General features: G+C 43.2%; 1 protein-coding gene across 1 annotated transcript; it reads right to left on the bottom strand.

The window, feature by feature from the left end:
• Positions 1 to 712: 712 nt before the first annotated feature.
• POP5 (POP5 ribonuclease P/MRP subunit) lies at positions 713 to 6,542 on the bottom strand. Its single transcript, XM_087943083.1, is given in 7 exon segments — positions 713 to 1,431; positions 1,433 to 1,469; positions 3,530 to 3,576; positions 3,578 to 3,605; positions 4,760 to 4,909; positions 5,808 to 5,950; positions 6,489 to 6,542. Coding segments are annotated over 7 exon segments (1,083 nt in total). The 5' UTR covers positions 6,509 to 6,542; the 3' UTR covers positions 713 to 773.
• Positions 6,543 to 12,218: the final 5,676 nt, after the last annotated feature.

Raw genomic sequence — 12,218 nt, 5'->3', positions numbered from 1 at the left:
TGCGGTACGGCTTCTGGTCCATGGTCATGTCTCATCTTCTGTGTGGGTGTGAGTCTGCTTTTTACGTGGAAGTGTGGTGGTAGCATCTTGTGTGGCCCTCGTGGGTGTGGGTCTGGTGTCATTCTTCATGTTAGGTATTCGTTTGTTAATGAGGACGGGTTTCCAAATGGCTGGTAGGCGGGAGGTATCATCTCGTTTATTCATGCCGTGTGGGCGTTTTTCTATCTTTATGGCTTCTCTGATTATTCTGTTGTTGCAGTGTTCGGTTTTGGCAATAGTTCTGGTATTTTTAAAGTCAATCTCATGTCCTGTGGCTTTGAGGTGCTGGACCAGGGAAGAGGTCGGTTCTTCTTTTTTGATTGAGTTCTTGTGTTCTTCAATGCATGCACTTATTCTTCTGTTGGTTTGTCTGATGTATGTGGTGGGGCAGGCGGTGCATGGGATTTCGTATACTCCTTGGTTTTCTAACTCGATTTTGTCTTTAGGGTTTCTTAGGATGGTGGATATTTTTCTGTTTGTGCAGAATGCTGTTTTAATGTGTTTTTGGAGGATCTTGCTGATTTTGTCTGTAGTGCCTTTTATATATGGGAGGAGGGCTTTGCCGTTCTCTTGTTCTCTGTCTTGGATTTTGGTTGTGGTTTCTTTTTGGATTAGGTGGGTAATCTTCTTTCTTTGGAATCCATTGGCTGTTAGTACATTAGTGAGAGTGTGTAGTTCGGTTTTTAGGTGTTGTTCGTCGGCTAAGCATTTTGTTCTAGAGATGAGTGTCTCGGCTACGGAATTGATCTGTGCTGGATGGTGGTGTGAGAGTGCATGTAGATAGTGGTTTGTATGTTTTCTTCTGGTAGATGGTGTGTCCTAGGGAACCATTGGATTTTTTGTATACTAAGACATCTAGGAAGGGAAGTTGAATTGTTAGCTTCTGTTTCCATGGTGAATTGTATTTTGGGGTGTAGGCTGTTGAGGTGTGTGAGGAAGTTGTTCAGTTTTTCTTTCCCGTGTGGCCAGATTATGAAGGTGTCATCTACGTATCTGAGCCAGAGTTTGGGTTTGTGATCATATTTTTCTAGAGCTTGTGTTTCAAAGTGTTCCATGTAGAGGTTTGCGATGACAGGTGAGAGGGGTGCTCCTTCTATTTGTTTGTATTTTTGTCCGTTGTAGGTGAAGTATGTATTGGATAGGCAGTGGTTGGTCAGATCTAGGATGTGCTTGGGGGGGTTGTATTTGTTTTGGATGGCTGTCAAGGCTTCTTTTATAGGCACTTGGGTGAAGAGGGATATGACATCGAAGCTCACTAGTAGGTCGCTGGGCTGTAAGTTTTCAATGAACTGGAATGAGTTTCTTACGTGTGAGTTGATGGAAGATGACGAATGAGACTTCGTTGAAACGTTCTCTTCATGTTCACCCTGGAACCGTTCCACTCCCACAAACACAGCTCTGGACCGACTTCTGGATGGCTTCTCTATCGGCTGGTAAAACAGGAGAAAGGAATTTGCAAGACACACTCATTTGAGATGTCAGTAAAGGCCTCGCCGTCTTCCAGGGACCCATAATGGCAATGGAATGTCTCTATAGTTGTGTTTCTCAATCCTGAGCAACTTCAAATCTTGTGAATTACAATTCCCGGAATTCCCTAGCCACTCAAGCATTCTGCTGGCTGAGGAACTCTGGAAGTTTAAAACTTTAAAAGTTGAGGAATACTCCTATAGCATTCCTTCCCCCCACCCTGGACTGCAGCGCCCAGAATTCCCCGTCCAATGGATGTCTTTCTTGATTGTCTAACCCTGTTGGTCAAGCACCTGGAGCAACAAACCAAACAGCTGCCACTCACCTATTGCTTTAGCATGGCTTTGGCTATTCATACAAAATCCACATTTAACTTTTGGAGCATTAGGAATTAGAAATTAAAAGAAACAAGTTCAGGTTTCCAGGAAGCTGGCATTCCACATAGGTTTTCAATACTCCCACTGCGAGATAGTGACACACGGGATTTGATTTTTTTAAAAAATTAATAAACTGCCTGTTTGGACAAAGTAGCCAAAAAACCCAGGGTGGGGGAGAGGAAAAAGGCCAATGGAGCCCCAGTGCTTAGATAATAGAGCAAGGGTCTTCAACCTTGGCAAGTTTAAGATTTGTGGACTTTGACTCCAGAATTCCTGAGCTAACAGGACTGGAGGAGGAATTCTGGGAGTTGAAGTCCATAAGACTTAAAGCTGTCAAGTTTGAAGACCCCTGCATAAGACTTTTCCCAACATGGAATCCCCAGTTGTCTTAGACCAGGGCTCTCCAAACCTGGCAATTTTAAGGCTTGTGGACTTCATCTATGGTGGGCTGAGGAATTCTGGGAATTGAAGTCCACAAGTCTTAAAGTTGCGAAGTTTGAGGACCCATGAATTAGATAGTTAGTAACCAGTGCTTGGTAATGTTAGATTCAATCTCTTTTTTACAAGGCATTCTGATCTGACTAGGACAGTGTTTCTCAAACTTGGCAATTTGAGGATGTGCAGACTTCACCTCCCAGAATCCCACTGCCAACCTAACTGGCAGGGGAATTCTGGGAATTGAAGTCTGCATATCTTTAGGTTGCAAGGTTGAAAAACACTAGACCTACAAGCATGTCTTCCTATTACAGGAATGTCTAATTCCTGGGTTGGAGGCTGCAATTCAGTTAAAAAAAAAGCAACCACCACAGATAATGCAGCTATAAAGAACTGATTTATCAAGCTATGGCCTGCCACTGCCTCCTTCCTCATTTTTATTTTATTTGAAAGCTTGGAGTTCCTGGGATTCAGAGAGATTTTTAGAAATGGAGGTTTAAGTTGTGGGCAGTCCATCCCGGGAGGTTTTGGAGAAGAGATTGGACAGCCATTTATCCAAATGGTAAAGGGTCTCCTGTTCAAATGGTTGGATTAGAAGACCTCTAAGGTTCCTTCCAACTCTGTTATCTTGTTCTAAGTTAGTGGTGTTCTAACCCAACCAGGTTCCCAAAGAACAAACACAGAAAAAGGCAGCAGGCCCTACCTTTTAAGGTTTAATAAGGAATTCTGTTCTGAAGGCTGCTTTCCACTAATTAGCTCAGACAAGAAAGAGCCTTGCCAAGTTGTTTGTCAAGGCTGCCAAAAACCCAGACATAAGAAGTAATTTACAAAATTCTCCAAACACAAACTAAGATGTCCACCAGTTGAGTTTCAGAGCTTCTTTGCTGTCTGCAAACAACACTTTTCCAAACCTGGCTTTTATCCTCTTGAGGGAGGGGCCATTACCTTTCAGCCTTACTCCCGAGTCGCCTGTGCTGCTGTAATTCTTTTCTCCGAGTAATCCTTCGTGCACATGCACTTGGCACAGGCTCCTTGGGAACCTCCTCGTCACTGTTGCAATCTTTGAAGGCAGCAGTCCACTCCCTGATGGTCCTGGCCCCTCATCAGAGTCATCGCTCTCCTCGGCCATCTGCACCTGCTGCCGGCTAACCACAAGAAGTGGCTGCGCTTTGCTCAGGGACATGCCAACATTCCAGATTATGATTAATTACCTTCACTGGTACAGTTCCGCAGCAGTAGCTGGTCCCTGCTGTACTGAAAGGAATGTCTGACACGACCGTATTGTTGCTAGAAGCAGAGAAGGAAGACGTTAGGATTCTGCAGGCAAAGAAATACTTGCAGCCTAAATATTCAGAGTAATGGATTTTTAAACCACAATAAGACATTCTCCTTGCCCTTTTTTAACAGATAAGCAAGAACCGAAGGCTATATTAAAGCTCTTGATGTAGCCTTTACAATTTGTGCACACTTCAAGATTAGGTTACAATCCAGACAACCACTAGAGGGCAGTAAAACAACACTCTCTATCTGCTGTCGTTTGGTGACTGAAATACTGTATTTACTATTTATGAAATCCAGAAATCAGTTTATAATATTCAAAGTGCATATTTGAGCACAGAAATGACGTGCACATAACATTTTTTTTTAAAACTAGTGCTTTCTCTCGAAAGTGGGATCCTTTATTTTCAGATCGATCAAGTGTTAATCCACCGGTTATGAAAGAAATTGACTGGGTTGTTGCCTAAGCTATGTTTAACTGTTATGCAATACTGCTGCAAGAGAAAATAAATCTTCTGAACTGCTTCTAGCAGGATTTCTGGATGGACCCCAACTACACAATTGGTGCCAATGAAAAATCTCTTGATATTGATTTAATATCCCAGATCATAGAATCCTTTTGAATTGCCTCACAAAAGTGGAATTAGACTGATGGCTACATCTAAGGAAGTAATGCTGGGAAACTGTTATTCCCCCCCCCCCAATTACTTGTGTCCTTTTGCATTTTTTTCCCTCCTGTTCAATTATGTCTGATTCTCAGAGGCTGATTTGCTTTGTCCTCTTCCTAGTCTCTCTCTCTCTCTCATTCTCTCTCTCTTGTATGGCAGGCCCAAAGTCACCCAAGTGGCTTTGTGCCGAAAGCAGAAATAAAACTCACTTCCTCCCAATTTCTACTGCATGTGTCCTTAACAACTATACCAACCTGACTTTATTTTTCATTTCAACCTTTTTTGAAATTGTTACACATTTATTTGTGTTATTCCTGTAAATTGTATAGATTTTTTTATTAAAAAATATCCAGACTTTGAATGATTCCATTTCTGGCAAAGATGAACATGGCACCAATAAATCAGATTATTTCCCTTAAGAGATTGTAAAAGGGAACTTTTTTTAAAAAAAAACATGCCCTATTAAAATACAGACTCTTGCAAGAGAAAGCTTACCTCCAACATGAAGTGTGTTAAAAGAGCAGGGGCAATGTTGGCTCCTATTTTCTAACTGAGTAATAAAAGGAAGGGACGACCACAGAAGCCGATAAAAATCTTTCCGGCAACAGAAAAGAACCACTCTCGTGTAGGCATTCAGGTATTTTACTGAAGAGAGAAACCAGAGAATCTCATGAAGGGAAATGGTAGGATGAGCAGCATGCAGAAATTCCTCCCCTTTCAGGAAAACAAAAAGTGTGGCTTCCTTTAGTTTAGTCTCCAACCTTGGCAACTTTAAGCCTGGCGGACTTCAACTCCCAAAATTCCCCAGCCAGCATTGCCAAAAATGACCCATAGCAAGCAATGGATTTGCTCAATGACCATGGATTCACTTAGCAACCATGGTGATTTGCTTAATAACTGTTGCAACATAATAAAATTAGGTCAGTGACACGACTTATTTTATGATCATCACAATGTTCTGACCTGGCTCCCAAACACGGCAAACCCTCTGTAGTTAAATAAATGTTCCCTTTATTAGGAACACCAGCAGCCCTGGCAAATATATATATCTTTCTCTCACAGCAGGCTAAGTCTGTCTGGCAGGGAGATGAATAATTGTCTGCCACATCTATTCATCTCCGCCCCCTGCCTTTTATCCCCAGAGCTAGGGCGGGGCTTTGCTAGCAGCAATGGCTCTTCCATCCCAAGGACCGGCCCATAGATTTCCACTGCTCTCCTCTCCTCTGCCTTCTGCACATCAAGCACTGGACCCTGCTGTTCCTCCTCTTCCTCATCAGCCACCTCCAGACCTGGGGGCTGTTGACTTTCCACCTGAGGGCTGACGGACAGCCCAGTTTCTGCCTCTGTCTCTCTCTCTGCCAGCTCCATTCCCTCTTCCCCCTTGGAGGTCTCAGATTGCCTTGATGCTGCCCCTGACTCCCACCCCTCCTCATCTGGTGGAGAGGCCGGCGTTCAACAGGCCACAACAAACATGCAGGCTCCATCACGGCCATTAGTCAAGGACTACCTGCTTTGTGCACTAGCAAAACCCAGGAAACTATACCTGAAAAAGCATTAGAGCAACAAGCGGCTCCAAAGTCTCCATGTATTCTTGCAACCGCATTCTTCACCGCATTGTGCACGATGCGCTCCTCAATGAACTGCGGACAGCGAGGGTCTTCAGAGATAATCTCGCAGAGGAAGTACCTGGAAAAGCAGAGCAGAAGATCAAAGAAAGGACTCTTAGAGCTACCCATAGTGCACTACCAGCGTTACACAGCTGGGCAGAATGCTTTCATAACTTCCAGCTATGGGCGCTCCATCACTGGAGGTTTTTAAGAGTCTAGACAGTCACTTATCTGAAATATTACAGGTTCTCCTGCTTGAGCAGGGGGCTGGACTAGAAGACCTCTAAGGTCCCTTCCAGGCCTACGATTCTGTTATAATCAGTTCTGGGCTTGCCTCCAGAAACCTCACGGAGGTTTTTAAGAAGAGATTGGCCAACCATTTGCCTGAAATGATATAGGTATATAAGGCCTCCTGCTTGAGCAGAGGGCTGGACTACAGGATCTTCAAGGTCCCTTCCAGCTCTATTCTATTCATTCGCACCACGCGCTTGGCCCGCGTTTCCATGCGTCATTGGGAAGGCAGCGGGCTGCCTCGGCCGAACGAGGGCTCCCAGCGCCGCCGCCGCGCTCTCCGAGCTCCCGCGCTCACCCTTCCCTGCCGCCCGCCGAAGCCTCACCGGTTCCTAAACCGAACCATAGCGCGATTCGGTCTGAAAGAAGAGTCGGTACGCTCTAGCCCGCCGCGTCTCTATCGCGGAAGCGCCCTCGCCCACAGAGATAAGAAGAGAGAGAGAGAGAGAGAGAGAGAGAGAGACGTCAGAGAAGATTCTCCTTCCCATTGGCCCGCATCTGACGTCACGTGCAGATGTTTTTGCACCCTCTCCTTCTCTATCGCCTTTGGAAAGTTCTTTTCGTTCTTTTTTTTTCCTCCAGCGAACCAATCAGCGGCTGTCATGCGTCCTCCCTTCCTTTTTCCCCTCCCACAAATGGTTTATTTTCCCTCTCTGAAACGTACCACCTCTCTCATTGGCTGTCTGAGAGGGAGAGGGCAAAAGCGGAGCTTATAAAAGCCGTTGCCTTTTCCCCCCCGCCCTTTGTAGAATTTTTTTTTGTGGGGGGGGTGGGGCTTCGCTGAGGTTTGAGTTTCTTGAGGTAACGCCTCGCTTTTGTAAATAAACGCAAATAAAAGAATGGGATGTCTGCAAACGACACGCCAATTGTCACAACACACAACCTGCCAGTGAATAATTCCGGGGGCACGAAAAGCCTTCTGAGGATGGCTGGGATAACAATACCCATCATCCCCACCAAGAAGGCGGTGCAGCCAAACCACATCCTGCCTTGTAGCTGTGGAGATTCAATGTGGGATTGGATTGGCTTAACCCCCCTCAGTGGAGTGGCAGCACTAAGCATTTAAGAGTGGATCAGTCTTGGATGAGAGACCACCAGGAAAGCTCAGGGCTGAATGAAGTTGAAAAGGCAAAAGAATTTGGGAATAATTTGAGGATTCTCGAAGGGATTTGTGTCACTAGAGAGAGAAGAGAGTTGACATTACAGTTGGAGGAGGAGGAGGATGCTATAAAAAGACAAGTTATCAATGATGAACATAGAATCGGGCTGGAAGGGGCCTTGAAGGTCTTCTAGTCCAACCCCCTGCCCTAGCAAGAGACTATGCCATTCCGAATAAATGACTTGTCTAGTCACTTCTTAAAAACTTCCAGTGATGGAGCACCTACAACCTCTGAAGCTTTTCCACTAATTAACTGTTCTTAACTGCCAAGAAATTCCTCCTCCTGCATTGGAATTTCGTTTTAATGTGTGCCATTGTGTATGCAGGAAAGTGATAATAAAGTTATCTTATTTCCAGGTTGAATCTGTCTTTAATGAGCTTCCAGCCATTATTTCTTGTACTGTCCTCTTCAAAGTTCTGGAGAAAAATCAGTGCAATGCAAGCCCTGTTGTATGTGAAAGAAACACTGAATTTTATGAAAATAAAGGATCAAAGCTAACATGCTGAGTTGACGGCAGTGGAAGGTCAAGCAGCCCAAAAGAAAGACACTGACCAAGGCAAAGCAGGGGGATCTACAAGTGAACACAGGCTTCACCATGTCTGATTTGCTAGTTGATGCATTGCTATTGAGGGACTTTGAGGAGGAAGTTGATACTATGAAAAAGCAGTTGGAAACACGGAAGCATCATGCTACTGTCCCTTTTTTCTTAGTGGAATCAAAAAGAAAATTGAAATCTTTACTGCCCTTCTGAATTGCCTTTAATATTCATTCCACCAGTGTGCATATTATTAGGAGGCCTCAAAATTAAATAGCCATCTAGAGTGCCGATGTAAACAGAAAGATGGCGTATATAATTTGAAAGAAGTAAGTCAAGCTCAAATCTGAAAGAGACATTACCTTTATGTTATTGTAAACCACTGTACTGGACAAGCAGAATAAGGTTGACAGATAATAAGGTTCTCTGATCTTTCTGTAGAATTGCACCTCAATCAATTCAGTTAATGTTTTTTCTAATCAACTCAAAATTTGTGGTTTTCAATTCATAATGCCAAAAGAATTTTTTAAAAAAAGCACAAGGATTCTTTGGCCACAGAATGTATATACCTATAATTTATTCATCTGTTCTTTTTTTCCTGAGACAAGAGAAAATAAAATTTCTAATGAGACTCTGGTTAGGTGCCCTGGCAGTCCCCATTCTGTAAGATGTGGCCACCCTCCACCCAGTGGAAATTGGAGCAATTAAAGGAATAGAATGAATGTGACATCCAAAATGGCTTTCCATTTTCTACTGTCTGGAAAAACTCATTTACACTTCAAATCTTGGCCTGCCAGCACTAGTAGGAAAACATCTTGAGTGCAAAGAATGTTACACTGCCACTTGCACACAAGCCTCACCTAGGTGGGCTTGTTCAAATATTGGAAATGTCAAAGGGGTAGAACATTTCTAGGATGTCGGACCATCCTGCCCTTTCAGAGACTGTCCAACTTGTTGGAGAGAAACAGAGACCAGCCCTTTTCATACTGATGCCTTGCTAGGAAATCCACAAACAGAAGAGACCAGATTTGACAAGGTCAGGGAGAAAATACAACAGATGTAATGCAGACCTCAGGTGGGAAGAAGGAGGGATTAAGTTTTATCTCTTGCACATTTCCTTAAATGTGAACAAAGCTATCTACTGTCATGCTTGAAGACTTTGGTGAGTCATGGGCAGTATAATAAGTATTGATTGTGCATCAAAAATACAGATTGGGCTATTCATAAAAACGTGTGAATACTTATGGAAAAATATGACTGCCCTTTTACTTTAAAATCTCCTTGAAATGCTACTTCCTTTTCTAACAAACTTGGCTCAAATTGTGGCTTCTGCATTGTGTTGCAGGAAATTTACATAACTGCTTCCTTGCAGTCCCCAAAACCCTTTTTATGGTTATGAGTGTCCTCCAACTGCATTGCCAAATTTGCTCGTCTGATTGCCAAGAATTGATAGCAGTTTCCTGTAATTCTATAGAAGGAAACAGGTAAATGTACTTGACAAAACTTCAGAAACAAAGGAGAATCCTACTTCTCCACATGGCCCCTTGTATGTCAGATGCAGCCTTGCCCACTTGACCTCACTGCCCAGCTAGGCTCTGAGGGACCTTCCCATGCCAGAACATGGTGCAGCCCAAGTCACTACAATATACGGTATATATTGTATGTTCTCTTTTACTTATTTAATATGTATGTTGTTAATGTATCTAACATTGAATTCATAAACTAATCACATCCTACCTTTGGGCCTGAAAGGGTCTTGTGTGCCACAGTGCCAGCCAGGTAATCCTTCAGGTGTCTCAACAGTATATGGTCAAAAAAGTCGACGGCATATAAAAAATGGGCAAAGGTTTAATTTTGCCATTGTGGCCCCCACCTTGACTTTTTTATGATTATAATAATCTGGAGCTTAACATGTTTAAAATTGTAGAGATGAGAATGGGTTTTAGGAGGAGCCCTTCTGTTTTACCCCCTCTTACTATAGAAAGCACAGTATCAGCAGTAGAGTCCTTCAAGCGTTTGCATTCTATAATCTCCCAGGACTTGAAATGGATGCTTCAGATTAGAACCATCATTAAAAAGCAACGCAAAGAATGTTTTTCTTGCATCAACTTAGGCAGCTCAGACTGCCCCAGGAGCTGTTGATACAGTTTTACGAAGGAATTAGTAAGTCTGTCATTTCTGCTTCTATAACTGTCTGGTTTGGTACAGCAAACAGGGCAGGCACATATTTTGCAGTTAAGACTGCAGAAAGAACAATTTCAACCAGCCTGCCTTTCAAAGAAGACCTGTCTCTTATGTGGGTCAGAAGGAGGGCTGAGAAGATTATCCGCAGACCCCTCACATCCTGAACATAAACTGTTCGAAGTCATTCCCTCCGTATGGCACTATAGGGCATTGTATGCCAAAACAATTAGGTACAGGGGCAGTTTTCCCCCTCGTGCCATCACTCTGTTGAATACTTAATTCTCTCAGTGCTGCTAGTGTCTATTAATCCAGTGTTATTGTAGTATTATTTATCCTTTTATTATCTTCTTTACTCCCTCCTTTTATTGGTATTATTATTTTTCTGTTGCTTTGCTGAGAGCTTCTGTCTCGGAGACAAATTTCTTGTATGTCCGATCACATTTGGCCGAATAAAGTATTCAATTCAAGCTGTGAACAGGTTTGTAAGTCTTTGAGTCTATCGGAGTCTCAGCACTCCTGCTTCAACCTTCTTTTCCCTTCCTGGGTCTAAGCTTTGTGCTTAATTTGTGTTTCATCTGGCTGCATTCTGGACATTCCCCTCCCAGAGAATGGTTAGCTTTCCAGCTCAGGATCCCGATGGGTTTTCTGCTCTGTGGACACTTCTACGGACATGCAATGCTTTCCTTGTGCCTTACGAAACCCTGCACGCAGGTTGTGTTTTTCCATTTGACAGTGATGCAGCTGAGGCTTTGGTACCCTGCCTGCCTCAGTGCGCTTGGTCGGGTAATCGGATAGGAAGGGTGCACTGAGCCAGGTCCAGGGAGTAGCAAGGATCTTCTATTTTTGCCTCAGGAGTCTGATTAGGGGTGACATGGAAGGCGGAAGAAAGAATGTATGGGACAAACCATTTTCCTTTGTTTTTAAGCGGGAAAGCACCACTGTAACCGCATCCACCTGGGTTAGCTGCCACCTATATGGAAACTCCACAATCAATATCACCTTCCTTAATTTCCTCCATCTGAAGAAAGGGACCTGATACAGGTCGTTCTCAATTTAAGTCCCTGAGTCCAAAATGTATGTTGCTAAGTGAGACAGTTAAGTGAACTTTGCTCCATTTTATGACCTTTTCATAGTTGTTAAGTGAATCACTGAAGTTGTTAAGTTAGTAACGTGGTCTTTAAGCCTCCCCATTGACTTTGCTTGTCAGAAGGGGATCGGCCCAGACACTGCAACCCTCGTGGATATCAGTTGTGCAATTGCCAAGAGCCTGAATTTTGCTCATGTGACCAGGGAGATGCTTGCAACGGTCAGAAGTGTGAAAAATGGTCATGAGTCACTTTTTTTTCAGTGCCACTGTAACTTTGAATGATCATTAAATGAACTACCTGTAGTTTTTAATTGTCCATACTCTCAGCATAAGAGTATATTGAGCACCTCTCACCTAACAGTTGGATCACGGACAAATACAAAATATAGTAAGCTCACCAGAGGCACTTGGCAGTGAGATGGACAGGATGTAAATTTAATAACTTGTTGGTATCACTTTTGTTTGTATGTACAGTGTATCCTTATGATTTATATTGACTGTTTCCTAGTATGATTTCATTGCTTATTGTACCCTATGACTATCATTAAGTGTTGCACCTGATGATTCTTGATTCTTGACTCTTGACAAATGTATCTTTTATGTGTACCGAGAGCATTTGCACCAAGACAAATTCCTTGTGTGTCCAACCACATTTGGCCAATAAAGAATTCTATCCTATAAATAAGTCAATACAGGCGAGAGAGGAGATGCGTCCCTGATGCTCAGTGGGGAAAACGGCTTCAAATCTCTGGGGATGCTGGAAGGAGAACCATCCTGATGGCTCTAAGTCAGAGGTCTCCAAACTTGGCAGCTGTGCTGGCTGGAGAATTCTGAGAGTTGAAGTCCACAAGTCTTAAAGTTGCCAAGCTGGGGACCCCTGCTTTAAGTTTTTTTTCTCTCTAGCATTCTAAAAAAAGTTTTTTTCTCTCCAGCATTCTAGACCAGCAAACTTTGTCCAAACTAAAGGAGGAGTTAATGATACTATCAATATAGTAGAGATAGCTTTTTATAATAATTAATAATTATAATTATAATAATAAGTGGAGGGAAAGCTTAGACCAAAGAAGGGCTTTTGGTCTTGGGAGGAACC

The sequence above is a fragment of the Notechis scutatus genome, chromosome 13 (assembly GCF_049901735.1).
Source record: "Notechis scutatus isolate UNSWTSFEM ecotype Mainland chromosome 13, rNotScu1.2, whole genome shotgun sequence".
NCBI lineage: Eukaryota > Metazoa > Chordata > Lepidosauria > Squamata > Elapidae > Notechis > Notechis scutatus.
This window is presented reverse-complemented; position numbering and strand designations above follow the sequence as displayed.